The following is a 27,954-nucleotide window of genomic DNA, read 5'->3' as shown; positions in this document are numbered from 1 at the left end:
CTATCCCTGCATAGCTACATGAAATTTCCATTTCTAAGATATTAGAAACTATTACTATAAGACTATTCTGTCGATTATCCGTTGATGTAGTGTACAGTTGACATAACTTCCCTTGTCATCCTGAATTAAGATGAATGGATCAGTATTTCCAAGAACAATGTAGCAGGCACCATGGCCTCGATTTCTTCCCATGCGAAAATAGTCCTAGCATCCATAGTTCTGTCTATGAATTTGAGAGTGGTTACATTTCTCCAGTCCCATCCATCAACTTTTTAGCTAAACAGTGGCGGGTGTTCTTTGATATTGTTTCAACTACTGATTGACGCTTTAACATCTCGCCTCAAAACCGACCCCTGGTCCACACCCAGAACGCCCGCGAGGAACGCCTTAGGACACAGGCAGAGAGCGCTGAATGCTAGAAGCGGGCAATACCTTGACTGTGTAGCCTAGCAGCCTGTGTTGCGGTACGCAGTGTGAAGATAGGCTGAATACCGTCAGAAAAAGCGAACTTATTGGGAAGCCGCGAATGTAAGGTCTGTCATTGCATCAGTTGTCCTTTAATTTAGTTGAGCGTTGCATTTTGTCACAGAACCTCAGGTTGGGCTATCCATTCATTCTCTTTCCCGAAATGGGACTCTGAATGACTGATAGTCGTCACATCTCGGAAATGAGAGTGGATCTTTCTATTTCAGGACAGATCTGCCAGTTCTAGCGCACCTAAGGATTTAGAAGAAGAGAGCAAGCATCGCATCCTAATCGTAAGGACGCATCAACATGGACCAGACGTTATTATAATCCGCATGTGCTGCTTGACATCGAACGTCACCTGTCATTTCTGTTATTTTATATGATTCAATCATTCTTTTTTAACAAGAGCTGTTAAATTAACCCTGTCTTGTTTTAATTCACATGATAGAGGAAGGAACAGAACACATTCCTCTTATCCTGAGTTAACTTCAGGTGAGTTATTTTTTAACGATTTTTAAAATGATTATTATGAAGTATTATGACATTTGTCATTGTATCAAAGTTAATCCGATGCATTTATTACATATACACTAACAGAAAACGGTCATTTAAATGGTAATAGATATTATCAACGGTAAAAAAAAATACAACTCTGAAACGTTATGGTGCTTTGTGGGAAAAGTATATTATGGTAAATTGTGAGAAAATTGCTCTTTTTAAAATGGTACTGTAATCCCACTCCACGGAATACAGTACTGTACCATATCTTTGGAGCGCCAAAAACCTTTTGACATGGTGCATGGTGCATGGTATTGTTGTTTCTGGCTCATTAATTTATTTTGAGGGGTGTCTTGTATGATGCTATATTTGTTGCATCCATGAGGGGGGAATGCTGTACCAATTTAACGCCCTATCTGATTATAGTAGCCCCATCAATTTAAAATGTAGAGATTTAGAGAGTTTATTAGTCACATGCACAAGGTTGCAGATGTAAATGCAGGGTACAGAGAAAATATTAAACTCTGATCTGCAACAGTGCAGGTCAAAGGGAAGTAAATGAACAGTAAAAAAATAACAATAATAATATATACATATTTACAACTGTAACATGGTAAAATACCATTGGGGTGAGGGCAGGGTAAATGTCTGATTTGGGGGGCTCTCCATAGGGGGAGCAACAGGGGAAGAGTCCAGGGGTGCAGTAGGGGGACAGGCAGAGCAGGTATCTGATTAGTGGTGGCTATTAGGCAGCCTGATGGTCTGGGTGTCGAAGCTATTGGCCATTCTTTCAGTTTTTTTCCATGATGATCCTATACTGCCTGCGTCTGAGTGATGGAAGCAGAGAGAACAGTCCGTGGCTCGGATGGCTGGGGTCCCTGATGACCTTCCTGGCCTTCCTGCGACACCTGGTGTTGTAGATGTCCTGGAGGGCAGGCAGTGTGCTCCCATTGGTGCATTTGGCTGAGCGTACCACCCTCTGTAGCGCCTTGTGGTCGGCAGTGATACCAAGTTGCCGTACCAAGCTGTGATGCAGCCCAACAGTATGCTCTCTATGGTGCCCCTGTAGAACACTGCGAGGTTCCTCAGGGACAGATCACATTTTTTCAGCTTCCTGAGGTTGAAAAGTCGCTGTCGTGCCTTTTTCACCACCGTGTCTGTGTAGTTTGACCATTTCAGCTCCCCAGAGATGTGTACACCGAGGAACTTAAAGTTTTTGACCGTCTCCACGGCGGCCCCGTTGATGAGGATGGCCAGCCTGGTTCCTCCTGAAGTCCACAATCAGTTCCTTTGTTTTGCAGATGTTGAGGGAGAGGTTGTTTACCTTGCACCACTCCGTCAGTGTCTACCTCCTCCCTGTAGGCCGTCTCGTCGTTGTTGGTAATCAGGCCTACTACTGTCGTGTCATCAGCGAACTTGATGATGGAGTTAGATGCAGTCGTGGGTATACAGGGAGTACAGAAGGGGACTGAGGATGCACCCTTGCGGGGCCCCCCGTGTTGAGGATCAGTGTGGAGGAGGTAGTTGCCTACTTTCCCCATCTGGGGGCGGTCCATCACGAAGTCCAGGACCCAGTTGCGTAGGGAGCAGCTCAGTCCCAGGGCTGTGAGCTTTGTGGTGAGCTTAGAGGGCACTATGGTATTTAAGGCCGAGCTGTAGTCGACGAACAGCAACCTCACATATGCATTTGTTTTGTCCAGGTGGGTGAGGGCAGTGTGCGGTGCAATGGCGATTACGTCGTCCGTGGATCTGTCGGGATGGTAGGCGATTTGGAGACGGTCGAGTGTGTCGCAGAGGGAGGAGGTTATGTGGTCTTTGACTAGCTTCTCAAAGCACTTCAGGATGATGGATGTGAATGCTGCTGGTCGGTAGTCATTCAGTTCAGTTACTGTCCCTTTCTTGGGCACGGGATGATAGTATGAAAATTCCTACAGCCAGAGCTATATCTATCTATAGGGGACAGTTTGAAGTGGCAGCTAGTCTTAAACCTTAAATGGTTGAGCATTTTGGTCCTTTTGGCCTGTTTTGCCCTGTAGTCGCTGCCAGTTTGGAGGCCTTCGTTAAGACGTCTAGAAGTCATTAATATGCTTTAATGTGTAAACACTTTACCTAGCAGCCAACCTGCTTGCATCAATCCCTTGTAATTACAGTAAAATACTGTGAAATACAAACCTCTCCACTCACTGAATTTAGTTAATTTATCCATTCATTCATCCATTAATTAATTCAGATTACGGTAACATTTACTTTTTACAGTATAATACAGTACATTCTACGGTATTGTACTATGTGTCATGACACAGTACTTGCTTTGATACTGTTTTTATATTACAGTAGGTGTACTGTAATATTAAATACAGAATTTTACTTGCACCGAGCTGCCTGTAAAATACTGTCAAATTCATGGTAACCCTTTTACAGTGTAGATATACTGTAGCTATTTTGACTGGTTAATTCACATAGATAGGGTCTAATTGTGAGAAATGGAGCCAATCAGGGACCTGTTTATAAGATATTGTAACATCAGTGGGATGTATTGATTAGCCTAGTGTGTCATGCCATTATTTGTTTTGGACATGATGACATGGGTTAACCGACTCCTTTCAACACAACTGTTTTAACGTGGCAAATCAACGTGTTCTATATGTGGTGGGGGGCTGTGCTGTACAGACAGTTAGAATGTGAGCCTTTCTCCAAATACTCTTCTACGAATTTAGGTCTTAGAAAACTAGAAAACTACAGTAAGTCATTAGAGACCAAGCCCACTTCCCTGTTGATCTCATTATTCTTCAGGCAGAGGTTCTACATTACTTATCAAAAAGCTTGCCTTCCTCAGCTCTTAGTTGAAATATGGTGATCTGTTGCTCTCCTTCCTGTGATAACATAGTGATCCAACAAATTCATAAATGTAGTCAGATTGATGTGATATGAAAGTATGATTGATGTGACAACAGTAGAGGCTAGACCCGTAGATCCATTTCTCCATCCCATTGTGTTCGCCAGCTCTGTCTTTAGGGTATGTTTTAAAAGTAGTGACTTACTTGAACCCTTCTTGATTTCCTTAACTAACCAACATTTACACACAGTCCGACACTATTAGAAAAAAAGGTTCCAAAAGTTCCTCTACACAGGGACAAGGGTTCTACATGAAACCTTTGTCATCCAAGAAGGTTCTAGGGGTTCTACCTGGAACCATGACATGGTCTTCTACAGAGACAAGCTGAAGAATCATTTAGAACCTTTAAAAAAAAAAAAGTGTAGATGGAAATGCACATCTGACCAAAAAAAAATGTCCTGATTTAAATACTTGTGAAATGAGACACAATTAACCTGGCATTCAAATATAACAGGTAAGATGTTAATATCTTCCTGAACAAAAATGTATGAACATTAACAGATATAGGTGTTATGTAATCCATACGAAGGCATCATAAGGTCCTAACTAGATATGTACTGTAGGCCTGCTATGGGATATTTGGGTTGAATGATCTAAGGCCTGGTAAGTGAGGTCAGTTCAGAAGAGGACAGGCATGGATTAGCCTAGAGTACCGTAGCTTCTAGTTTGGCTGTCATGACTCGTGACATATTAGGCCCACGTAACATGGCTGTATCTTTTGTCAAAGCTGAATCCCTTGAGACCAATAGGGTTTCCTCTCTCCCCTCTGTCAGTAGAATGTGTGCGCCGAGATTTGTAATAAGGGCAAGTCGAGGATCACACCATTCCCATACATTATTGGAATGCCAGTGGTTGGCAGTGTACCTGTAACGGCTGCAACTTTCCCAAGACTCAGCTCCAGGCCTTAGCTCCCAGCATCAGCTCCCAGCCCTCCCAGATCAAGGGTAAAAGAAAGTAAATGTTAATCCTCAACGGATTAGGAACCCATGAGTGATTAAATGTGACTTCTGTCTTCAGAAAAAAAAAAGGACAAATTACTACACCACCTTCGTCTGGGAACTTTACAGTGGACTCTTCTAAGAACAAAATCCAGATTACATATCTCTATTTCCATCATCTTTATAATAACGGATTCATCACTTTATGATCACGGAAAATATTGCATTTCTCAGGCGCTCATCATCTTCCGAGACAATGGAAGTCCTAGGAATACAGTCACCCCTACATGTAATTCCGAAGTTCCCCGGGAACGTTATACAATCCTACAATTCTTATCAAAGTGAAACTACAGCTAGTTCTTATCACAGGCACATATCCCCCTGACAGCTTGAGCAGAACACAATCCATGGTGTTTGACTCTGAGGATTGGGTGGACAGACAGACAGACAGACAGACAGACAGACAGACAGACAGACAGACAGACAGACAGACAGACAGACAGACAGACAGACAGACAGACAGACAGACAGACAGACAGACAGACAGACTTGCTTGCTTGCTTGCTTGCTTGCTTGTTCATTGCCTCTGCAGTTAGCCAGTGGTGTTTCCTCTCCTCAAAACAACCTCCTGGGACTTGCTGCTACTCAGTGATTTCTATGTATCAGCACAGCCCCTTTAGACTGCAACCAGATACAGTATGTGCTTCTTGCCAGAGCACTAACATCTAGACCAGATCCACCTTACAGACCTGTACTTTATGGATAGGAAGGAAGGAAGAATACATTTTGTCGGATGATGTTCTTACCAGCTGCACAATTGCCGGATTGTGTGTGAGTGGCACATTTGGATCACCATATCCTATCGGAATTGCACCGCCATGTGGTTAAAGGTCATCTTTATTATTCCATATGGAAATTTGGTTTGCAGGCAGGATGAATACACGACACACAAACAAAACAGAGACAATGTAAATAAAAATAAGTAAAAAGATATATGGGAAAAAATTGGAAATATTTTTCTTCCTCCCTCCTGTAGGGCCTCAAACACACCGCTACACCCCCGTTGCAGAACGGTGGTATGGCTGATAGTGGCATGGACGTAAAGCCTCCTGAACCTGAATCAGTCAGCATCCCGATGGAGGAAACCATCTGTAATGGGGGAACACAGGAGCCTTCTCTGTTGACAAATCTGAAGAAGGTGGAGAACCACATCACAGAGGCCCAGCGTTTCTCCCATCTCCCCAAGCGTTCGGCGGTGGACCTGGAATTCACAGAGCTCTCCTACACCATCCGGGAAGGGCCGTGCTGGAGAAAGAGAGGTACAGTAACATACACCACATTGTCTGTCGACGATCCTCAAACGAACAGATGTATGGGGCAGGATTTTCTCTCTCTCTCTCTCTCTCTCTCTCTCTCTCTCTCTCTCTCTCTCTCTCTCTCTCTCTCTCTCTCTCTCTCTCTCTCTCTCTCTCTCTCTCTCTCTCTCTCTCTCTCTCTCTCTCTCTCTCTACCTTCTCACTGTTCCTCACATTCATAAGCCATGCAGTATAGTGGTAGAGAACCTATCCCCTTCAGCCAGCACAGCCAGCCCCCATGCTAATACACACAGCTGTCTCTGAAATCCATGAACACCGATCACAGCTCCTATATGTTTCATTTTGGGGGACCTCATCATTACCGGGTGAAGGGACTTGTGGCTTTACATCCGTATACACAGGTGTGCGTCCCAAATGGCCCCCTATTCCCTATATAGTGCACTACTTTTGACCAGGGCTCTGGGCTCCTATATGTTTCATTTTGGGGGAGCTCATCATTACCGGGTGAAGGGACTTGTGGCTTTACATCCGTATACACAGGTGTGCGTCCCAAATGGCCCCCTATTCCCTATATAGTGCACTACTTTTGACCAGGGCTCTGGTCAAAAGTAGTGCACTATATAGGGGATAGGGTGCCATTTGGAAACCAGACATAGTCATTAAGAGTGCCATGGTGCCACACACTGAGTGTGTAAGTATCCCCTGGCCTAGCCTAGGAGTTTGACAGGTTTGCAAACAGTTGTCAGTTGCTTTGAATGGCCTAATCCACATCTTACTCTGGGGCTGCATGTACATTGCTGGCAGACAGGGATAGATCAATATAGTAACTGTTTTATGTCCCCCATCATCAAGGAAAAAGCAACGAATCAGTTGATTCTTGCCCAACAAGTCACATGAATTTGGCTGTGTGACAGCCAAGGCATTTCAGTACAGCTAATCTCTTGATAAGAGATACCTGGGTCAGAGAATTAAACTAATTGACTGAGTGTATATGTTGTACTGTGTTTATGTACTGTATGCACCACTGTACATGATGAAGGTTTAGTGGAGCATAGGTTCAAGGTAAGCACAGATGACTGACACAGAGGTATGCCAGCTAGCACACAGACATACTAGTAATCTGTTATGAAACCCATGGATTTACCATCCTCACCCAGTCACAATTAGGCCCAGGACTTTTTCCTAACCATATGACCTGGCACTAGTTGTACATTAATGAACGGCAGACCTGAAGATCTGAATTTTCAAAGCCATGATCAAATCTCACGCTAGCTGTCAGAGACTAGTAGACCTGTAGCAAAGCCCTGATCTTTGACGAAAAAAAACTCTTCCACTCCCCTTACTAACCGGGCACCTTCCCAAAAGCCACGAGCAAACCTTGAATAAAACACATAAAACACTTTCCATTGTCAGTGTTTGTCATCTTCCCCTCGGTGCAGCAGCATCGCTGCCTAGATAAATGCACTGCAGACCAGTCTTGTGTCATATAGGCTGGTTCTCTCATTCTACACAGGCTGTCTGATATCACATAATGGAATGTCAGCTGCATTGAAGGTTGTTTGAAATGTCATTGCCTTATTTAGCATTGCAGTCTGAATCAGACTTTCTCGAGAGCACTCGAGAATAAGTGGCAGATTCCAATTCAATCAAAGCCACGGAGCACATAATGCACGTCTCAGTCTGGTTCACATGCACACACACACACCCACGCATGCACGCGGGCACACACACACATGCACGCACACCATCCATCCATCCATCCACTGCACTCTCAGTGAGCCATTGATTGATGTGGTGCAGCTAGCTGCTGATAAGCCCTTTTCCAAACAAAGGCATGTGAATAAGTAGCATACTGAAATCTAGCTGAAATCCTGCCTCAAAGGTGTTCCTTAAAATAGACAGCTGAGCTGCTGTGCTGTGTGAGGATATAATGTGGAGAGTTAATAGAACAGTGTGCTTCCTGGAATTTAAAGAGGTCTTAAGCCACGGGGAGCTAACTGAGACAGGAAAAGCACCTGTTTTCCTGCATAATAGCAACATTATATTTTGGCATGTGACAATGTCTTACACTGCTAGTATTCCTGTTTCCTTTAAACTGTTCCCCAAAGCAAATACTAAGATGTAAACACCTCCAGCCTCTTTTTCTCTGTGTGTGTGTGTGTGTGTGTGTGTGTGTGTGTGTGTGTGTGTGTGTGTGTGTGTGTGTGTGTGTGTGTGTGTGTGTGTGTGTGTGTGTGTGTGTGTGTGTGTGTGTGTGTGTGTGTGTGTGTGTGTGTGTGTGTGTGTGTGTGTGTGTGGACTTGTTGTCCTTTCTTGTCAGGACCAGAATGTCCTGACATGATAAGAAAACAATAACATTTATGAAAAATCTGGACATTTTGCATGTCCTGAAAAGTGAAAAGGCTATTTTAGGTTTAAGGGTCAGGTTTGGGGTTAGGGCTAAGGTTAGGTTTAGGGGTTAGTTTTAGGTTTAGGGTTAGGGGTTAAGGTTAGGTTTACGGTTAGGGTTATGTTTTGGGATTTGGGGAAATAGAATTTTGAATGGGAATATATTTTTACTCACCAAAAAGTCTTGACAAGTAACGTAAACACAGCTTTGTGTGTGCATGCACGTGCATGTGTTTAATTCATTTTGACCCTGCCCTAGTATTGTGATCACATCACATGACATCACATGCTGTCATCACCTCACATGACAGAGATCAAGGACAAGGTGGAACTAGCTAATTGGAAATACACTATAAATACACATACACTATATATACAAAAGTATGTGGACACCCCTTCAAATTAGTGGATTCAGTTATTTCAGCCACACCCGTTGCTGACAGGTGTATAAAATCGAGCACACAGCCATGCAATCGCCATAGACAAACATTGGCAGTAGAATGGCCTTACTGAAGAGCTCAGTGACTTTCAACGTGGCACTGTCATAGGATGCCACCTTTCCAACAAGTCAGTTCGGCAAATGTCTGCCCTGCTAGAGCTGTCCTGGTCAACTGTAAGGGCTGTTATTGTGAAGTGGAAACGTCTAGGAGCAACAACAGCTGGGCCGCAAAGTGGTAGGCCACACACGCTTACAGAACGGAACCGAAGAGTGCTGAAGCACGTACATTGTAGCGCGTAAAAATCGTCTGTCTCAGGTTGCAACACTCACTACCGAGTTCCGAAGTGCCTCTGGAAGCAATGTCAGCCCAAAAAACTCACTGTGAGCTTTATGAAATGGGTTTCCATGGCCGAGCAGCAGCACACAAGCCTAAGATTTCCATGTGCAATGCCAAGCGTCGGCTTGAGCGGTGTAAAGCTCGCCGCCATTGGACTCTGGAGCAGTGGAAACACGTTCTATGGAGTGATGAATAACACTTCATTACCTGGCAGTCCTACGGACAAATCTGGGTTTGGCGGGTGCCAAGAAAACGCTACCTGCCCTAATGCATAGTGCCAACTGTAAAGTTTGGTGGAGGAGAAATAATGGTCTGGGGCTGTTTTTCATGGTTCGGGCTAGGCCCCTTAGTTCCAGTAAAGGGAAATCTTAACGCTACAGCATACACTGACATTCTAGACGATTCTGTGCTTCCAACTTTGTGTGAACAGTTTGGGGAAGGCACTTTCCTGTTTCAGCATGACAATGCCCCCGTGCACAATGTCCATACAGAAATGGTTTTTCGAGATCGGCGTGGAAGAACTTGACTGAACTGCACAGAGCCCTGACCTCAACTCCATCGAACACCTTTGGGATGAATTGGAATGCCGACTGCGAGCCAGGCCTAATCGCCCAACATCCGTGCCCGACCTCACTAATGCTCTTGTGGCTGTATGGAAGCAAGTCCTTCATAGCAATATTACAACATCTAGTGGAAAGCCTTCCCAGAAGAGTGGAGGCTGTTATAGCAGCAAAGAGAGGACCAACTCCATATTAATGCCCATGATTTTGGAATGAGATGTTCGACGAGCAGGTGTCCACATAGTTTTTGTCAGGTCATGTACTTCCCCACCACTTTCAATCTATTAAGGCATGTAGAGTGAGTTTCTCTTAACACTGAGGATAGAAGAACACCTTTACGCACACCTTATGAACACCTTAAGAACACCTTATGAACACCTTAAGAACACCTTATGGTAACTGTAAGGAGTATTAAACACGGCTGACATAGCATCCCAATGCTATCCCAAAGGATAAGAGGATATTCAAAGGATAAAGTTATTGTTGATGAAATGTGAGGGTAAAATGTGAGTGTTAAGTTGAGCTCATCCTGCAGCGACCAAAGTATTTACCTTCTACATTCAGCTTCCAAGCTGGCCGTTTTTTGTCGTTGTTGTTGTTGCATCCAGTCAATAAATCCTCCTTCTTAATGAAAAAAATAACCCTTGTAAAACAAACTACAGCATCCAGGAGGTAACGAATCACGGTTGTGATCTCAGCAGGCGACTATGGCGGGAATATTTATTCTCCTCCTGTGCAGCAACCCCACTAGTGACCTCATCAGGTTAAAGACCATTATTGACCACGCATCAACTTCCAAAGAATGTGCCTATAGACCTTTATACCATTTTTCCTTGTCATTAATAAAATGCAATACTTCTCTGTGTTCTGCTCTGTAATTGAGCCCCTAGTACCGTAGGGCTTTTAGCTGAACCCATAGCCCAGGTCGTGCACTTTCGACTGGATTTGAAAGTCTGAACACATAAGGTGTGTACTACATGTCTGAAAAAGTGGTTAGAGTCTCAGAAACCACATTAATACGATACAGAAATCGTACAAGATGAAGAGACACTTGCATGTCTAAATGCTTGCCATGACAGGCCAAAATTGTATTTTAGATTTTTTTTAATTTCACCTTTATTTAACCAGGTAGGCTAGTTGAGAACAAGTTCTCATTTACAACTGCGACCTTGCCAAGATAAAGCAAAGCAGTATGACACAAACAACACAGTTACACATGGAATAAACAAACATACAGTCAATAACACAATAGAGAAAAAAGTATTTATACAGTGTGTGTAAATGAGGTAAGATAAGGGAGGTAAGGCAATAAATAGGCCACAGTGGTGAAATAATAACAATTTAGCAATTAAACACTGGAGTGATAGATGTGCAGAAGATGAATGTGCAAGTAGAGATACTGGGGTGCAAAGGAGCAAAAAAATAAATAACAGTATGGGGATGAGGTAGTTGGATGGGCTATTTACAGATGGGCTATGTACAGGTGCAGTGATCTGTGACCTGCTCTGACAGCTGGTGCTTAAAGTTAGTGAGATATGGGTCTCCAGCTTCAGTGATTTTTGAAATTCGTTCCAGTCATTGGCAGCAGAGAACTGGAAGGAAAGGCGGCCAAAGGAGGAATTGGCTTTGGTGGTGACCAGGGAAATCAACCTGCTGGAGCGCGTGCTACGGGATGGGTGCTGCTATGGTGACCAGTGAGCTGAGATAAGGCGGTGCTTTACCTAGCAAAGACTTATAGAGGACCTGGAGTCAGTGGGTTTGGCGACGAATATGTAGCGAGGGCCAGCCAACGAGAGCGTATAGGTCGCAGTGGTGGGTAGTATATGGGGCTTTGGTGACAAACGGATGGCATTGTGATAGACTGCATCCAATTTGCTGAGTAGAGTGTTGGAGGTTATTTTGTAAATGACATCGCCGAAGTCAAGGATTGGTAGGATGGTCAGTTTTATGAGGGTATGTTTGGCATCATGAGTGAAGGATGCTTTGTTGCGAAATAGGAAGCCGATTGTAGATTTCATTTTGGATTGTAGATGCTTAATGTGAGTCTGGAAGGAGAGTTTACAGTCTAACCAGACACCTAGGTATTTGTAGTCGTCCACATATTCTAAGTCAGAACCGTTCAGAGTAGTGATGCTGGACGGGCGGACAGGTGCGGGCAGCGATCGGTTGAAGAGCATGCATTTAGTTTTACTTGCATTTAAGAGCAGTTGGAGGCCACCGAAGGAGAGTTGTATGGCATTGAAGCTCGTCTGGAGGTTAGTTAACACAGTGTCCAAAGAAGGGCCAGAAGTATACAGAATGGTGTCGTCTGCGTGGAGATGGATCTGAGAATCACCAGCAGCAAGAGCGACATCATTGATGTATACAGAGAAGAGAGTCGGCCCGAGAATTGAACCCTGTGGCACCCCCATAGAGACTGCCAGAGGTCCGGACAACAGGCCCTCCGATTTGACACACTGAACTGAGAAGTAGTTGGTGAACCAGGCGAGGCAGTCATTTGAGAAATCAAGGCTGTTGAGTCTGCCGATAAGAATGTGGTGATTGACAGAGTCGAAAGCCTTGACTAGGTCGATGAATAAAGCTGCACAGTAATGTCTCTTATCGATGGCGGTTATGATATCGTTTAGGACCTTGAGTGTGGCTGAGGTGCACCCATGACCAGTTCGGAAACCAGATTGCATAGCAGGGAAGGTAAGTGCTAAGAACCTTGGCGTGATCCTGGACAACACCCTGTCGTTCTCAACTAACATCAAGGCGGTGACCCGTTCCTGTAGGTTCATGCTCTACAACATTCGCAGAGTACGACCCTGCCTCACGCAGGAAGCGGCGCAGGTCCTAATCCAGGCACTTGTCATCTCCCGTCTGGATTACTGCAACTCGCTGTTGGCTGGGCTCCCTGCCTGTGCCATTAAACCCCTACAACTCATCCAGAACGCCGCAGCCCGTCTGGTGTTCAACTTTCCCAAGTTCTCTCACGTCACCCCGCTCCTCCGCTCTCTCCACTGGCTTCCAGTTGAAGCTCGCATCCGCTACAAGACCATGGTGCTTGCCTACGGAGCTGTGAGGGGAACGGCACCTCCGTACCTTCAGGCTCTGATCAGGCCCTACACCCAAACAAGGGCACTGCGTTCATCCACCTCTGGCCTGCTCGCCTCCCTACCTCTGAGGAAGTACAGTTCCCGCTCAGCCCAGTCAAAACTGTTCGCTGCTCTGGCACCCCAATGGTGGAACAAACTCCCTCACGACGCCAGGTCAGCGGAGTCAATCACCACCTTCCGGAGACACCTGAAACCCCACCTCTTTAAGGAATACCTAGGATAGGATAAAGTAATCCTTCTAACCCCCCCCCCCCTTAAAAGAGTTAGATGCACTATTGTAAAGTGGTTGTTCCACTGGATATCATAAGGTGAATGCACCAATTTGTAAGTCGCTCTGGATAAGAGCGTCTGCTAAATGACTTAAATGTAAATGTAAATGTAAAGGTACGGTGGGAAAAGTATGAAGAATACAGTTGAACAAAATAGAAAGGATATTTTCTCCAAACGATTTGAGGGAGTGCGCACGTGCGGCTATTCTGTGTTGAGCTGTTTTGAGTGGTTAACAAAGAAACAGGTACTCCTATATTTATGTAACTTTAGTTGTGATAAAAATGTTGGGATATATGTTTTGATTTGTAATACATTCTAATGCTGCATAATGCGACTCTAATGTTGATTTGAAAAATGAAAGGCATCTCTGCTTAGTTTTTTTGCATAGGCTGTACACACTTCATCAGTCTCTCATTCACAATTTGACAAGCACTTGATAATGCCTTGAATTTCCCGGCTTTGTGTGGCCGTAATGCCCCCTAAAAAAATCCATGCCGTTTGCGACCAATGGCCCTGGGCTGTATATAATAATTATAATTCCCTTCTTCCAGCTGCGTGCCAAAGCACCTCTCACTCACATGGCTCTCAGTCACGTGATTGGGTCTTTTTTATTTAACTAGGCAAGTCAGTTAAGAACAAATTATTATTTACAATGACAGTCTAGGAACAGTGGGTTAACTGCCTTGTTCAGGGGAAGAACAACAGATGTTTACCTTGTCAGCTCAGGGACTCAATCTAGCAAACTTTCGGTTACTGGCCCAACGCTCTAACCACTAACCACCAACCTTTCTCACAGGCTACAAGTGAAGACCAACACATTGGGGAAGCAACTGCGCGGGTCCTTATCCAATTCTGAGGCACATATTGAAGATATTGGAAGAACTGTCCACATTTACTTTTCGTCAGCTAACAAGATGAGAAGGCCTAATGAACAGCAAAAGCACTAGCCTATGTCAATCTACTATTCCTCATAGTACAAAAGTTGACCTATTCCATTTTGTGCGAAAAATAAATATTCCAAACATAGTTTGGGACAATTGTAGGATGCGATAAATCCCAAATTTAATACAACCACTAGCATAACAAAACTGTTTTAGCAAGGAAAAAAACCTGTTCCATTAGCAGGAAAACACCATTCTCAAAAGTGATCACAAATGCGGTTATGCATGTAATGCTTTTATTAAGAAAATGATCTTCCCCAAACTTGAAACTCATGCACTGCATATGTATGCTAGTTAGGCTCTACACCTGTTGTAAAGCGGATTCATGTGCTTCATTTTAAGAAGTTATTTGGCCACTTTAGTTGTGATACCTTAATCCAACATATAGGCCCATGGGCTAGGGTACATGAGGTGTGCGACTATGATTTGAAAAAGTTACTCACAAAAAAAGCATGTGCTGTTTGCCTTAAACTGGGCATAATTCACAAGTGATAATATATTATTCACAAGTGATTCACAAGGCTAATATTGTCACCCATCACACTATTCTTGATTTCATCTTGTCTTTACATATACTAAATAATATGTGTGAAATTTGTTTTGATTTAAAATGGACCATTATCATGCACCTGTCTCGAAACAGGGGCAGCGGGAAAAATGTCATCTATGCACTTAAATAGTGAATGGAGGACGCTTTTCTGTGGTTCATTTTCATGCCAGTCAGGTAGGCCATACTCATGTTTTAAAGAGAAGCATTGTGCTTAATATTAGGAATGTTTTAAAATAAATATAGTAGGCCTAGCCTATAGAAAGCTGATGGGATACTCCTGTTTTTAATAGAGGCCATCACTCTGTTTTCTCACGCAATTGCATAGCCTATAGAAATTGTTGTGATGTGACTTTCATTAACGTGATGACTGTTACTTATCGAATCAACTAACTATGTTTAATAGTCACCCGGTTAAATTAATCATGTAACAATTAACTCATTAGGAATTTGGGGCACCATGAGAAAAATTGTTTAACGAGTTACCATCTCCCGAATTAACTCTAGAAGAAATATAGATATCTCTTATATCAATAACAGTCACTTATTAATCTTTACCTCATATCAGTCTCTTTCTGAACGTCGCATAATCCTTGGATCCGCAAGAACCCTAACTTTACTATCATTCTGTACAACACAAAATTGTTTAATTATTTATTTACTAACTAACTAAATATTAACACAGAATACATACACACTTAATCCATGAGAAAATCTTATTGATTAGAAACGTAATACAATGGAAACAGTTCCCTAGTGGACTAACAACAGCATGACTGCTTGGTTATCAAAAGGAAGGGGTCAGGAAGAGAGGGATATAGCGAGTCAAACTTATCGTACATACATTTGGAAACTACGCTCAGAGTAATCAGAATACTTAGCATCCTAACCACTGCCCATTCGGATAAGAAAAGCAATGTATCTATTTCCGCGTAGATGTCTTTGTTTGTTGTCTATCTCTGTTGAACCAATCAACCCTTCTATGGGGAGGGGTAGTTGTAGTTCATGCTTTGGTGTAAGGCTCGGCTTGTCCACCAGAGGTCACAATGTCCTTCTTAGTTGTAGAGCTTCTCTAGTAGTGGAGTGTTCAAATAGAACAGCTACTCAGATGCACCAGTGATTGTCTGAGATGGGATTTCTTCCTTCCCACCCCGTGTCTTTAGTCAAAGTTCTAGGACCACCTTTAAATGCACAGCTGCAGACTGTGAATGTTTCTGTTCTCGTAGTGAAGGTTATCTTCTCACCTCGTGTTGGTTTTCAGAGTTTCCAACCATTTCAACGTGTGGACCACGCTCTCACGTCTTCTGGCATAGTCTTTGGTGGATTATTCAGGGTTCAGCTCCAAACCACTTTACACGCCAGCAGCAACCTGGCAATGTACTGGTCTGGTAGTTTCAATGATTCGTAACGTTAAGCTCACGCTGTCCGTCTGCTGGTCTGATATGTTAATTCTTAAGCACTCTGGTCGGAAAGGCGGTTCCATTACACTGACACACTCTTCTGACCTCTTTAGGGGCGTGGCTTAGTTAATGTGCAACGGACATGAAAAAACATTATCTCATTAGAAAACCAAAATCACATTCCTATCTTACCAAAAATAGTTTAATCGTTCTTCATATTATACTAACATCATATTGGATGGAAACTTGAAAGCTAGAATGTGTTTCCTTCCTAAGTTACAGTATTTGGTTCATACAGTTTTTAATAACATTACAAAATAATAAACAATATGACATGATTATTCTTTAGGTCCCCACTGACCATTCCTAACATTCCTATCATACAAATATTGTTCCAATATTCACTTTTTTTGACGTTAGAGTTTTTGTGAGGAAAACATTTCTCTGTAGCAAAGCCATTCCGATCTTGATACTAGAGACCAAAGGGAGTTCTTTCTCACTTAATTTACAACATTGTGTGAAGGTGTCGTAAAACCAGCCCAGCCCCCCCCCCCCCCCCCCCTTCTGTCCTGTGGTAGAGAGGGGGTCTGGCTATCTGTCAGCCATTTGCCAAGCTGATCTGAGGCCTTGGATCCTCGACAAGGAGAAGCATGACAAAATGTTGCGCAACATCAGCTCATGGGCTCTCATGAAGTGTTTGATTAGATTTCAAATCAAACTTTATTTGTCATATGCACAGAATACAACAAGTGTGGACATTAATGTGAAACTTGACCAACAGTGCACTTCAAGAAGAGTTAAGAAAATATTTACCAAATACACTAAAGTAAAAAATAATAAAAAGTAACACAATAACATAACAATAACGAGGCTATATACAGGGGGTACCGGTACCGAGTCAGTGTGTGGGGGTACAGGTTAGAGGTAATTTGTACATGTAGGTATGGGTGAAGTGACTATGCATCGATAATAAACAGCGAGTAGCAGCAGTGGGGGGGGGGGGGGGGGGGGGGTCAATGTAATAGTCCGGTGGCCATTTGGCGGTAGAAGCTGTTCAGGAGCCTTTTTGGTCCTAGACTTGGCGCTCTGGTACCGCTTGCCGTGCGGTAGCAGAGAAAAAAGTCTATGACTTGGGTGACTGGAGTCTCTGACAATTTTATGGGCTTTCCTCTGACACCACCAATTATATACTGTAGGTTCTAGATTGCAGGAAGCTTGGTCCGAGTGATGTACTGGGCCGTACGTATTACCCTCTGTAGCGCCTTACGGTCAGATGCCGAGCAGTTGCCATACCAGGCGGTGATGCAACCGGTCAGGATGCTCTCGATGGTGCAGCTGTAGGAATTTTTGAGGATCTGGGGACCCATGCCAAATCTTTTCAGTCTCCTGAGGGGGAATAGGTGTTGTCGTGCCCTCTTCATGACTGTCTTGGCGTGTTTGGACCATGATAGATCGTTGGTGATGTGGACGCCAAGGAACTTGAAACTCTCGACCCGCTCTACTACAGCCCCGTCGATGTTAATGTTCGGCCCGCCTTTTCCTGTAGTCCACGATCAGCTCCATTGAGGGAGAGGTTGTTGTCCTGGCACCACACTGCCAGTTCTCTGACCTCCTCCCTATAGGCTGTCACATCATTGTCGGTGATCAGGCCTACCACTGTTGTGTCGTCAGCAAACTTAATGAAGTGGGTCTAGGGTTTTTCCTAGAAACTCTAGACCCACTCCAATTTGCATAGCGCCATAACAGATCCACAGATGATGCACTCTCTATTGCAATCCACACTGCCCTTTCCCACCTGGACAAAAGGAACACCTATGTGAGAATGCTATTAATTGACTACAGCTCAACGTTCAACACCATAGTGCCCTGGGACTAAACACCTCCCTCTGCAACTGGATCCAGGACTTCCTGACGGGCTGTCCCCAGGTGGTAAGGGTAGGTAACAACACATCCGCAACACTGATCCTCAACACAGGGGCCCTTCAGGGGTGTGTGCTCAGTCCCCTCCTGTACTCCCTGTTCACTCATGACTGCACGGCCAGGCACGACTCCAACACCATCATCATTTCCGATGACACAACAGTGGTAGGCCTGATCACCGACAACGACGAGACAGCCTATAGGGAGGAGGTCAGAGACCTGGCCGTGTGGTGCCAGGACAACAACCTCTCCCTCAATGTGATCAAGACAAAGGAGATGATTGTGGACTACAAGAAAAAAAGGACTGAGCACGCCCCCATTCTCATCGACGGGGCTGTAGAGGAGCAGGTTGAGAGTTTCAAGTTCCTTGATGTCCTCATCACCAACAAACTAACATGGTCTAAGCATACCAAGACAGTTGTGAAAAGGGCACGACAAAGCTTATTCCCCCTCAGGAGACTGAAAAGATTTGGGCTTCTAAACAGCTTCTACCCCCAAGCCATAAGACTCCTGAACATCTAGTCAAATGGCTACCCAGACTATTTACATTACCCCTCCCCCTCTTTTACACCGCTGCTACTCTCTGTTGTTATCATCTATGCATAGTCACTTTAATAACTCTACCTACATGTACATATTACCTCAAATAACCGGTGCCCCTGTACATTGACTCTGTCCTGGTACCCCCCTGTATATAGTCTCGCAATTGTTATTTCACTGCTGCTCTTTAATTACTGTTACTTTTATATCTTATTCTTATCCGTATTTTCTTAAACTGTATTGTTGGTTAGGGGCTCGTAAGTAAGTATTTCACTGTAATGTAAGACCTACATTCTGTTGTATTCGGCGCATGTGACTAATACAATTTGATTTGATTTGTTACTGAAATTAATCAACTTGTCAATGCATTAACTCATACCATTTGTGACATAGATGCACTGGTGGAAAAAGTACCCAATTGTCATACTTGAGTAAAAGTAAAGATACATTAATAGAAAATAACTCAAGTAAAAATGAGTCACCCAGCAAAATAGTACTTGAGTAAAAGTCTAAAAGTATTTGGTTTTAAATATACTTAAGTATCAAAAGTAAATATAATTGCTAAAATATACTTAAGTATCAAAAGTAAAAGTAAAATGATAAATCGTTTCAAATTCCTAATATTAAGCAAATATTTTTAATTTACAGATAGCCAGGGGCACACTCCAACACTCATAATTTACAAATGAAGCATTTGTGTTTTGTGAGTCCGTGAGTCTACCAGATCAGAGGCAGTAGGGATGGCCAGGAATGTTCTCTTGATTAGTGCGTGAATTTGACCATTTTCATGTCCTGCTAAGTAAGCATTAAAAATATGATGAGTACTTTTGGGTGTCAGGGGAAATGTATGGAATAACTTTCTTTAGGAATGTGGTGAAGTAAAAGAAAATATAAATAGTAAAGTACAGATACCAAAAAAAACGACTTAAGTAGTACTTTAAAGTATTTTTACTTAAGTACTTTAAACCACTGCATAGATGGACCTATTCCTTACACAATACAATCTCACTGATCTCTCTGAGGGATTTTCTAAGTGTCTGGTCTTTTTCCAGGTTTTAAAGCCTTACTTAAGTGCCTGTCGGGGAGGTTCTGCAGCCGAGAGCTGATTGGAATCATGGGGCCCTCAGGGGCCGGCAAGTCCACTCTGATGAACATCCTGGCTGGCTACAGGTGAGAGGGCTGTTATCATTCTTTTGCACAGTTTTTTTGTTTTAAGGAGAATGGAACACCAGTCTACCGTACCTATATTTTTTATGTTCTATTCAGATATATCAGAACGTGAGAGGGAGATAGGTGTAACAGGGTAAATGGTTGAGGCAGGAATTGAATCCCGGTCTCTAGGGGGTCCTACATGTGCATATGAGCGGGTAACGTTACCTCTCAGCAACGGCTCTGCACTGCTTTTGCATAACTTACACTACCTGCAAGCACTATTTTTGCTTATTCAAGTATTCATCCCCATTTTAAACAAACACCTCTTATCTGACATCAATTTCCCAAAAAGTCTTCCTGCTCTGTTTCATTCCACTGTGATTGGAATGTTAACTCATTGTCTTTGTTTACAAACGTCTGCCTGCACACATAACATTATTTTTGTAAAAACTGGAAGCATCTAAAGTAACTGTGAGGAAGGTCTAGTACCTAGTATTAGGTTTTCACAGTACCCAAAACCATTTTGGGATGTTTTAAAGAATTGTGTGATGTGTTTGACCATGGGAAAATAGCTACAGATAATGTGGGTTTGATGGAATTGAACCTGTGTGTTTATTATCAATCATCATGTCACTGCACCAGGAGTAGTCAAATTAATACATTTGTATTCGTCCATTCTCCACTCCTGTGTGTCCTCCTTAGGGAAACAGGCATGAAAGGGAAGATCCTGGTGAATGGGAAACCCAGAGATCTCCGCACGTTTCGTAAGATGTCCTGTTATATCATGCAGGATGACATGCTGCTGCTCCACCTCACTGTCCGGGAAGCCATGATGGTGAGAGCACAGAGTCGTGTTCATTAGGGCACACAGTTGAAAACATTTTAAAACGTTTTGCAACTTAAAACAAAAAATTATTATTGGACAAATCTGGGTAGTCCCTCCCTGTTTCAGTCCGTTTTCTTCCGTTTGGTGCCTAATGAACATGACCCAGACACATGTTCTTATTGGGAAAATAGGTTGTATGTTTGTGGTTTGTTATTATGCAGCAATGATGGACTAATGTGAGGTGTAGAAGAAAGTGGTGACTGTTGCCATCCACTGGATGTACTGCAGGGTGAATAGTGGAAATCGTACATTTTCAGTGGATATCGTACATTTTCATGGCGAAAACATAGCTAAATTACTGTATTCTATGGATTTGATGTTGTTTCAGGTTTCGGCCAACTTGAAGCTCAGTGAAACTATGGACGTGAAAAAAGAACTGGTGAGTTGGACAGAAATGAACAACTTGCAGATGTGTGAAATTATACATACGACTGTGATTTGTGTTGACCTACTAATGGTAGACAATGTGTGTGTGTGGGTGCGTGTGCTTGCGTGTGTGTGTGTGTGTAGGTGAATGAGATCCTGACTGCTCTAGGGCTCCAGGAGTGTGCTCACACTCGCACCAGCTCCCTATCTGGGGGGCAGTGTAAACGGCTGGCAATCGCCCTTGAGCTAGTCAACAATCCCCCAGTCATGTTCTTTGACGAGCCAACCAGGTAAGAGGCTCACTATGTCACCATGTCTACCTGATCCATCAACTATGGGACAAGATAAGCCCTTGTACATTCTTGTTGGTGGTGTAGTGTGGCAGTGTTTCTTGATCTAAGGCCTGGAGGAAAAACTCCTGGTCCTACTTGTAACGTATGCGCTTGGAGTCAGGAAGCAGGTGCAGAAGGTACGTTTAATGATAAGAGAAGGGAGATAAACAAAACAGGAGAAGCGTACTGAACGTGAACGAAACCAGTACTGCCTAATGACTGAGGCTACTGAGGGCTAAATAAAGGGAGAGTAATCAAGATGATGATGAGGTCCAGGTGTGCGTAATGATGGTGCCAGGACCGCTGGTTAGTAGACCGGCGATGTCGAGCGCTGGAGAGGGGCAGCGGGAGTAGGCATGACACTACTGATGATGTAACGTGACCTCCACCTCCACCACGGATTAAATCCCCCTTCCCCCTCAGAATATGTGAAATGTAGCCCTCGTGGATTAATAAAGTTGTATGGAATTGAATTAAATTGTAATTATTTAGCCATCAATAGCCTGAGTTTTGGGGCTGGAGTAAATTGGACATATAACCCATAGTGTTATAAAGTACATTCCATATTGTCACGACTTCCGCCGAAGTCGGGTCCTCTCCTTGTTCGGGCGGCGCTCGGCGGTTGGCGTCGCCGGTCTTCTAGCCATCATCGATCCACTTTTCATTTTCCATTTGTTTTGTCTTGTTTTCCTCACACCTGGTTTCAATCCCCTCATTTACTTGTTGTGTATTTAACCCTCTGTTCCCCCCATGTCTTTGTGTGGGATTGTTTATTGTAGTGCTTGTGCACGTTCCCCGTGAGCGCACAACGGGTTATTTTTGTCCCCATTTATCTTGTTTTTCTGGTTGCCGTTGGTTTTGCTTAATAAATCTCTGGTTATTTCCCAGTTCTGCTCTCCTGCGCCTGACTTCTCTGCCGCCAATTACGCACCCCGCTACACATATTCATTTGAAATAGAGGTTGTTTGTCAACTACCGGTATCCTGCTGGTCCTGCTTCCCTAACTCTCTCCCTGTCTATGTCTGTTGTTTCCAGTGGACTGGACAGTGCCTCCTGTTACCAAGTGGTTTCTCTTATGAAATCTCTAGCCTTGGGGGGACGCACCATCATCTGCACCATCCACCAGCCCAGCGCCAAACTCTTTGAGATGTTTGATAAGGTACAAACAGGCCTTTCTCTGTCCACTTCCATCAAATGATTAGACAACACATGAACACTGAGAGACAATACGGAGCTGTGGCAGTTGTCCTCTGGTTGTGGGGAGGAGTTTTTCCTAACCCTGTAACCCGACCAGACCACAACATTTCCAGGCCCCCCTAGTTGTATAAAAGCCCCGAGTTTTTTCTGGTAGGGTCACGTGATCAGGAAAAACTCCGGTCCCCACCCACGGACCAGCTGTGTCTTTCTCTCCACCTGATCTGTTGTCTTGTCCTTCCACAGCTGTACATCCTGAGTCAGGGCCAGTGCATATACAAAGGCACCGTCCCATACCTCATCCCCTATCTGAAGAACCTGGGGCTCCACTGCCCCACCTACCACAACCCGGCAGATTTCAGTGAGTTCAATGGGACCTCAGAACAGAGCACACACACTTAATATCCGTTAAATGTCTTTGTCTTTTGCCCCACATTGCATACCTCTGCCAGGTTGCGTTAATACCCTCTTCATAATGCCTTAAAAATACAGTTAAATTGCCTTATTAGCTATGCATAATGTATTTTAGTAACAGGGTATTCATAAAAGGTGTTAACAGGATTTTCTCTGTCCCAGTCATCGAAGTGGCATCGGGGGAGTATGGAGATTGGAATCCTGTTCTGTTTGAGGCGGCCCAGGGTGGAATGTGTGCCATAGAGGAGAAGAAGAACTCATGTGACAAAAAAGACACATCCGCTGTTTGTCCAACAAAGTGCCTCAAGGTGAGTACTAATGCTACACACAACTGAGAATCACTAAGGAATAAGCCCTATTCACTGACACACACACACACACCCACTCACACACTCACACGCAGACTTTAGACAGTGGCCCTCTGTTTTGTCTTGACATGCCCCCTGTCTGTCTCTTTTCACAGAACTCAGGAGCCATTGAGAGCCATTCATTTGCCACAAGCACTCTGACACAGTTTTGCATTCTCTTCAATAGAACGTTGATAACAATATGTCGAGACCAGGTATGTGAGTCGAATTACAAGGGGTTCCTCGGGTAGCTGGGCGCTAACAGGTAGCAATAGCACGCGTGTATACATCAACTTTTTGGGCTAGTCTTAAGCCTAGCCATGGATTAGTGGACAAGTCACTTTTAAATGAGATTCTCCATTGAGCATGCTTATAATGAGGATGAGTGAATTGTATAAGAGAGGAGGGCGTTTCTGTTTCAGGTGTTGACACACCTAAGGCTGATGTCCCACATCTCTATAGGAGTACTGATCGGCTTGCTCTACTTGAACATTGGCAACGACGCCAGCAAGGTCTTCAACAACACCGGCTTCCTCTTCTTCTCCATGCTCTTCCTCATGTTCGGAGCTCTGATGCCCACCGTGCTCACATGTGAGTCGACCGAATTGGGAGGGGGACTTGTTCGTTAGTCAGTATTGTTTAAAGCTTATAGGCATTCAAAGTGTGTACTGACGCTTCACCAGGAGGAACTTTGCAGTCAATGGTTTCGTCCTGAAATGGCACCCTATTCCCTGGTCAAAAGTAGTGCACTAAATAGAGAATAGAATAGAATAGAATAAAGCCATTTGGGATGCAACCAAAGTTTTCTGTCTCTGTAAGTCTTTTCACAGTGCATGTTCTTAGCCTAGGCCCCAGGGCTATCATTAACCCTAGGTTTAAACAAGCTAGCTTACCCTAAAACCAATGTCAATTCCCCTTGATTTATTTAGTCAGTCCATTTAGATAGTCCATTCAGCAACAAACGTCATTGTTTCCCAGGGATCCCCTAGGATCCATGACATTGGTAAGTATGTTAAAGAAGGCAGACTGTTTAATTCTTGTCTGCCGTTTCGTAATGTCTGACCTGCAGTTCCTCTGGAGATGTCCGTTTTTCTGAGGGAACATCTAAACTACTGGTACAGCCTGAAGGCTTACTATCTGGCTAAGACCATGGCTGACATTCCATTCCAGGTGAGTTGGTCATCCAAACAAAGCAGGCACACAGCAAAGTGTGTGTGTGTGTGTGTGTGTGTGTGTGTGTGTGTGTGTGTGTGTGTGTGTGTGTGTGTGTGTGTCTCAGAGAACCCCAACAGCATAATACAACATAGATACAGCAGTGCCACCCAGTGTTTATGTACAGTACGGCCCGCTCTTCCCCAGGTCCTCTGCCCCGTCATGTACTGCAGTATAGTGTACTGGATGACAGATCAGCCTCCGGAGGCCACCCGCTTCCTGCTCTTCCTGGCCCTGTCCATCTGCACGGCCCTAGTAGCCCAGTCACTAGGGCTCCTGGTTGGTGCTGCCTCCACCAACCTCCAGGTACCTGCTGGAAATAACAAAATGCGAACTAATGCTAATGTTTCACCATCTAGCTAATTTTCTTAACACTTTGCACTGGCACATGTAGCCTTCATGGGTATGTGTCTCCTAGTCGGTACTACCCTAGCGCAACCTAAACAACGTAGTGACTTAATTTGCCATATGTTTGCGTGAACAACCAGATCTACTTTTGTCCACGAGCACCATTAAATTACTTGTCACTTGCAATGTGTACAGACCATTAGCCCCTCTACCTGTCTATCTTTCCACAGGTGGCCACTTTCGTCGGCCCCGTCACTGCCATTCCTGTCCTTCTCTTCTCGGGCTTCTTTGTCAACTTTGACACCATTCCCAAGTACCTGCAATGGAGCTCCTATGTGTCCTATGTCAGGTATGTCCCACTCGTGCTGTAGTCTGGTCTAATGGTAACGCTGCTGACCTTGAACTACACATAACATGACCACTAGCGGTGGAGGTTCGACCCCAGAGTCCAACGCTTTACGTCTTCTACAGTGGGAAGAAAAAGTATGTGAACCCTTTGGAATTACCTGGATTTCTGCATAAATTGGTCATCAAATTTGATTTGATCTTCATCTAGTTCACAACAATGGACAAACACAGTTTGTTTAAACTAATAACACACAAAGAATTATAATTTTTCATGTCTTTATTGAACACACCAAACATTCACAGTGCAGGTTGGGAAAAGTATGTGAACCCTTGAATTTAATAACAGGTTGACCCTCCTTTGGTAGCAATAACCTCAAACAAACATTTTCTATAGTTGCAGATCAGACCTGCACAACGGTCAGGAGGAATTTTGGACCATTCCTCTTTACAAAACTGTTTCAGTTCCACAATATTCTTGGGATGTCTGGTGTGAACTGCTCTCTTGAGGTCATGCCACAGCATCTCAATCGGGTTGAGGTCAGGACTCTGACTGGGCCACTTCAGAAGGCGTATTTTCTTCTGTTGTTGATTTACTTCTATCTAATGGGTTGGTGTCCTGTTGCATCATCTAACTTCTGTTGAGCTTCAATTGGCAGACAGATAGCCTTACATTCTGTCTTGAAAAACTTGGGAATTAATTTTTCCGTCAATGATAGCAAGCTGAGGCAGCAAAGCAGTCCCAAACCATGATGCTCCCTCCACCATAGTTTACAGTTGGGATGAGGTTTTGATGTTGGTGTGTTGTGCCTTTTTTTCTCCACACACAGTGTTGTGTTTTCCTTCCAAACAACACTTTAGTTTAATCTGTCGACAGAATATTTTTAGCGCTGTGGAACATCCAGGTGCTCTTTTGCGAACTACAGACGTGCAGCAATGTTTTTTTTGGACAGCAGTGGCTTCTTCCATGGTGTCCTCCCATGAACACCATTCTTGTTTAGTGTTTTACATATTGTAGACTCATCAACAGAGATGTTAGCATCTTCCAGAAATGTCTAAGTTTTTAGCTGACACTCTAGGATTCTTCTTAACCCCATTGAGCATTCTGCGCTGTGCTCTTGCAGTCATCTTTGCAGGACAGCCACTCCTAGGGAGTAGCAACAGTGCTGAACTTTCTCCATTTATAGACAATTTGTCTTCCCGTGGACTGATGAACATCAAGGCCTTTAGAGATACTTTTGTAACCCTTTCCAGCTTCATATACTGTAAATCAAAAAATCTTAATCTTAGGTCTTCTGAGATCTATTTTGTTCAAGGCATGGTTCACATCAGGCAATGCTTCTTGTGAACAGCAAACTCAAATTTTGTGAGTGTTTTTTATAGGGCAAGGCAGCTCTAACCAACATCTCCAATCTCATCTCATTGATTGGACTCCTGGTGAGCTGACTCCTGACTCCAATCAGCTTTTGGCGACGTCATTAGCCTAGGGGGTTCACATGCTTTCCCCAACCTAAACTGTGAATGTTTAAATGACGTATTCAATATAGAAAAGAAAAATACAATAATTACTGTGTTATTAGTTGAAGCACACTGCGTTTGTCTATTGTGACTTAGATGAAGATCAGATCAAATGTTATGTCAAATTTATGCAGATATCCATGTAATTCAAAGGGTTCACATACTTTTTCTTGCCACTGTACCTATAATTGTCTCCACTACTCACTTCATGCCTGCTTATCTCAATAAAATATGAAAAGAGGGGGGTAAAATGTCGCAATGCACAGGAAGACTGTGGTTGTTTTCATCTTTGCATTGCATTGACCTGCAAATAATAACAATACGGGTACCTGTCATCTGGTTTGATCTAGATTTTAGACCAATTAGTCTGTGTTGCCTCCCAGGTACGGTTTTGAGGGGGTGATCCTGTCCATATACGGGATGAACCGTACCGATCTGTATTGTCCGGGGAAAGTGTGTAAGTTCCAGAAGCCTGAGGAGGTCCTCCAACTGTTGGACGTGGAGGACGCCAAGCTCTACATGGACTTCATCGTTCTGGGGATCTTCTTCGTGATTCTCCGATTCGCCACCTACCTAGTGCTGCGCTACAAGGTCAAGTCAGAGCGATAGGACTCACCCTCAAGGCCCCACCCTGTTCTGTGAAAAGCTATTGTACTGGACCACGTGGGTTCAACATCCAGTTTATCTATCAATACCATAAATCGCTGCTTGGAAAAACTGGAATATATCACTTTTCTCTGTTGAAGTCATGATGGGACCAGAGAAGAGACATCTAACAAACATAAATGTTTTACCTCAGCAAGTAGGACTCCAAGCATCTACAAGCATCTCTATGTACAGTAGGGTAGTACTGATGAGGGCACACAGACTGTTCAAAGGACTGACCTGCAGGAACAACCAAAAACAGAGAATGTTTACATATCGTTTAGCCTTGGCATAGCCAGAGGACATTCTACTGTTGCACTGGAGTGTGTCTGGTTTTAAAGACAGGATTAATCAGTATTGTAATCATGTGTTGATTAAATTGCCTCAACTGAACGGAACTATTCACTTTTCTTCCGACTATCTTTCACTCACATCTACGGTTTAGTTACGGTTTTGAGAACTAGAAAATAAATATGACTTATTTTACCTGATAACAATGTATGAAAAACAAACCTGTACATTATTAGGCTATTAACTTGTTTTTATACTGTCTGAAAAATGTACCTTTCTCTAAAATGGATGATTCTCCTAATTATATATTTTTTGGTTTCTCTAATAAACTCTAATCAATTAACTGTT

The 27,954-nt window shown here is 43.6% G+C and overlaps 1 protein-coding gene across 1 annotated transcript; it reads left to right on the top strand.

Moving 5' to 3' along the window:
- Window positions 1–376: 376 nt before the first annotated feature.
- Window positions 377–27,954, top strand: LOC139547656 (ATP-binding cassette sub-family G member 4-like). The gene is made up of 17 exons (XM_071356637.1): window positions 377–533; window positions 693–758; window positions 917–960; window positions 5,837–6,119; window positions 19,609–19,726; window positions 20,411–20,543; window positions 20,923–20,973; window positions 21,105–21,250; window positions 22,328–22,451; window positions 22,733–22,847; window positions 23,063–23,208; window positions 23,364–23,462; window positions 23,670–23,838; window positions 24,317–24,417; window positions 24,607–24,765; window positions 25,038–25,156; window positions 27,054–27,954. The coding sequence occupies exons 4-17, from the start codon at window positions 5,879–5,881 to the stop codon at window positions 27,277–27,279; spliced, it is 1,947 nt and encodes a 648-aa protein (XP_071212738.1). The 5' UTR covers window positions 377–533; window positions 693–758; window positions 917–960; window positions 5,837–5,878; the 3' UTR covers window positions 27,280–27,954.

Source organism: Salvelinus alpinus, chromosome 21 (genome assembly GCF_045679555.1).
Source record: "Salvelinus alpinus chromosome 21, SLU_Salpinus.1, whole genome shotgun sequence".
Classification (NCBI taxonomy): Eukaryota; Metazoa; Chordata; class Actinopteri; order Salmoniformes; family Salmonidae; genus Salvelinus; species Salvelinus alpinus.
The sequence above is the reverse complement of the archived record's forward strand: the minus strand, read 5'-3'. Positions and strand labels throughout refer to the sequence as shown.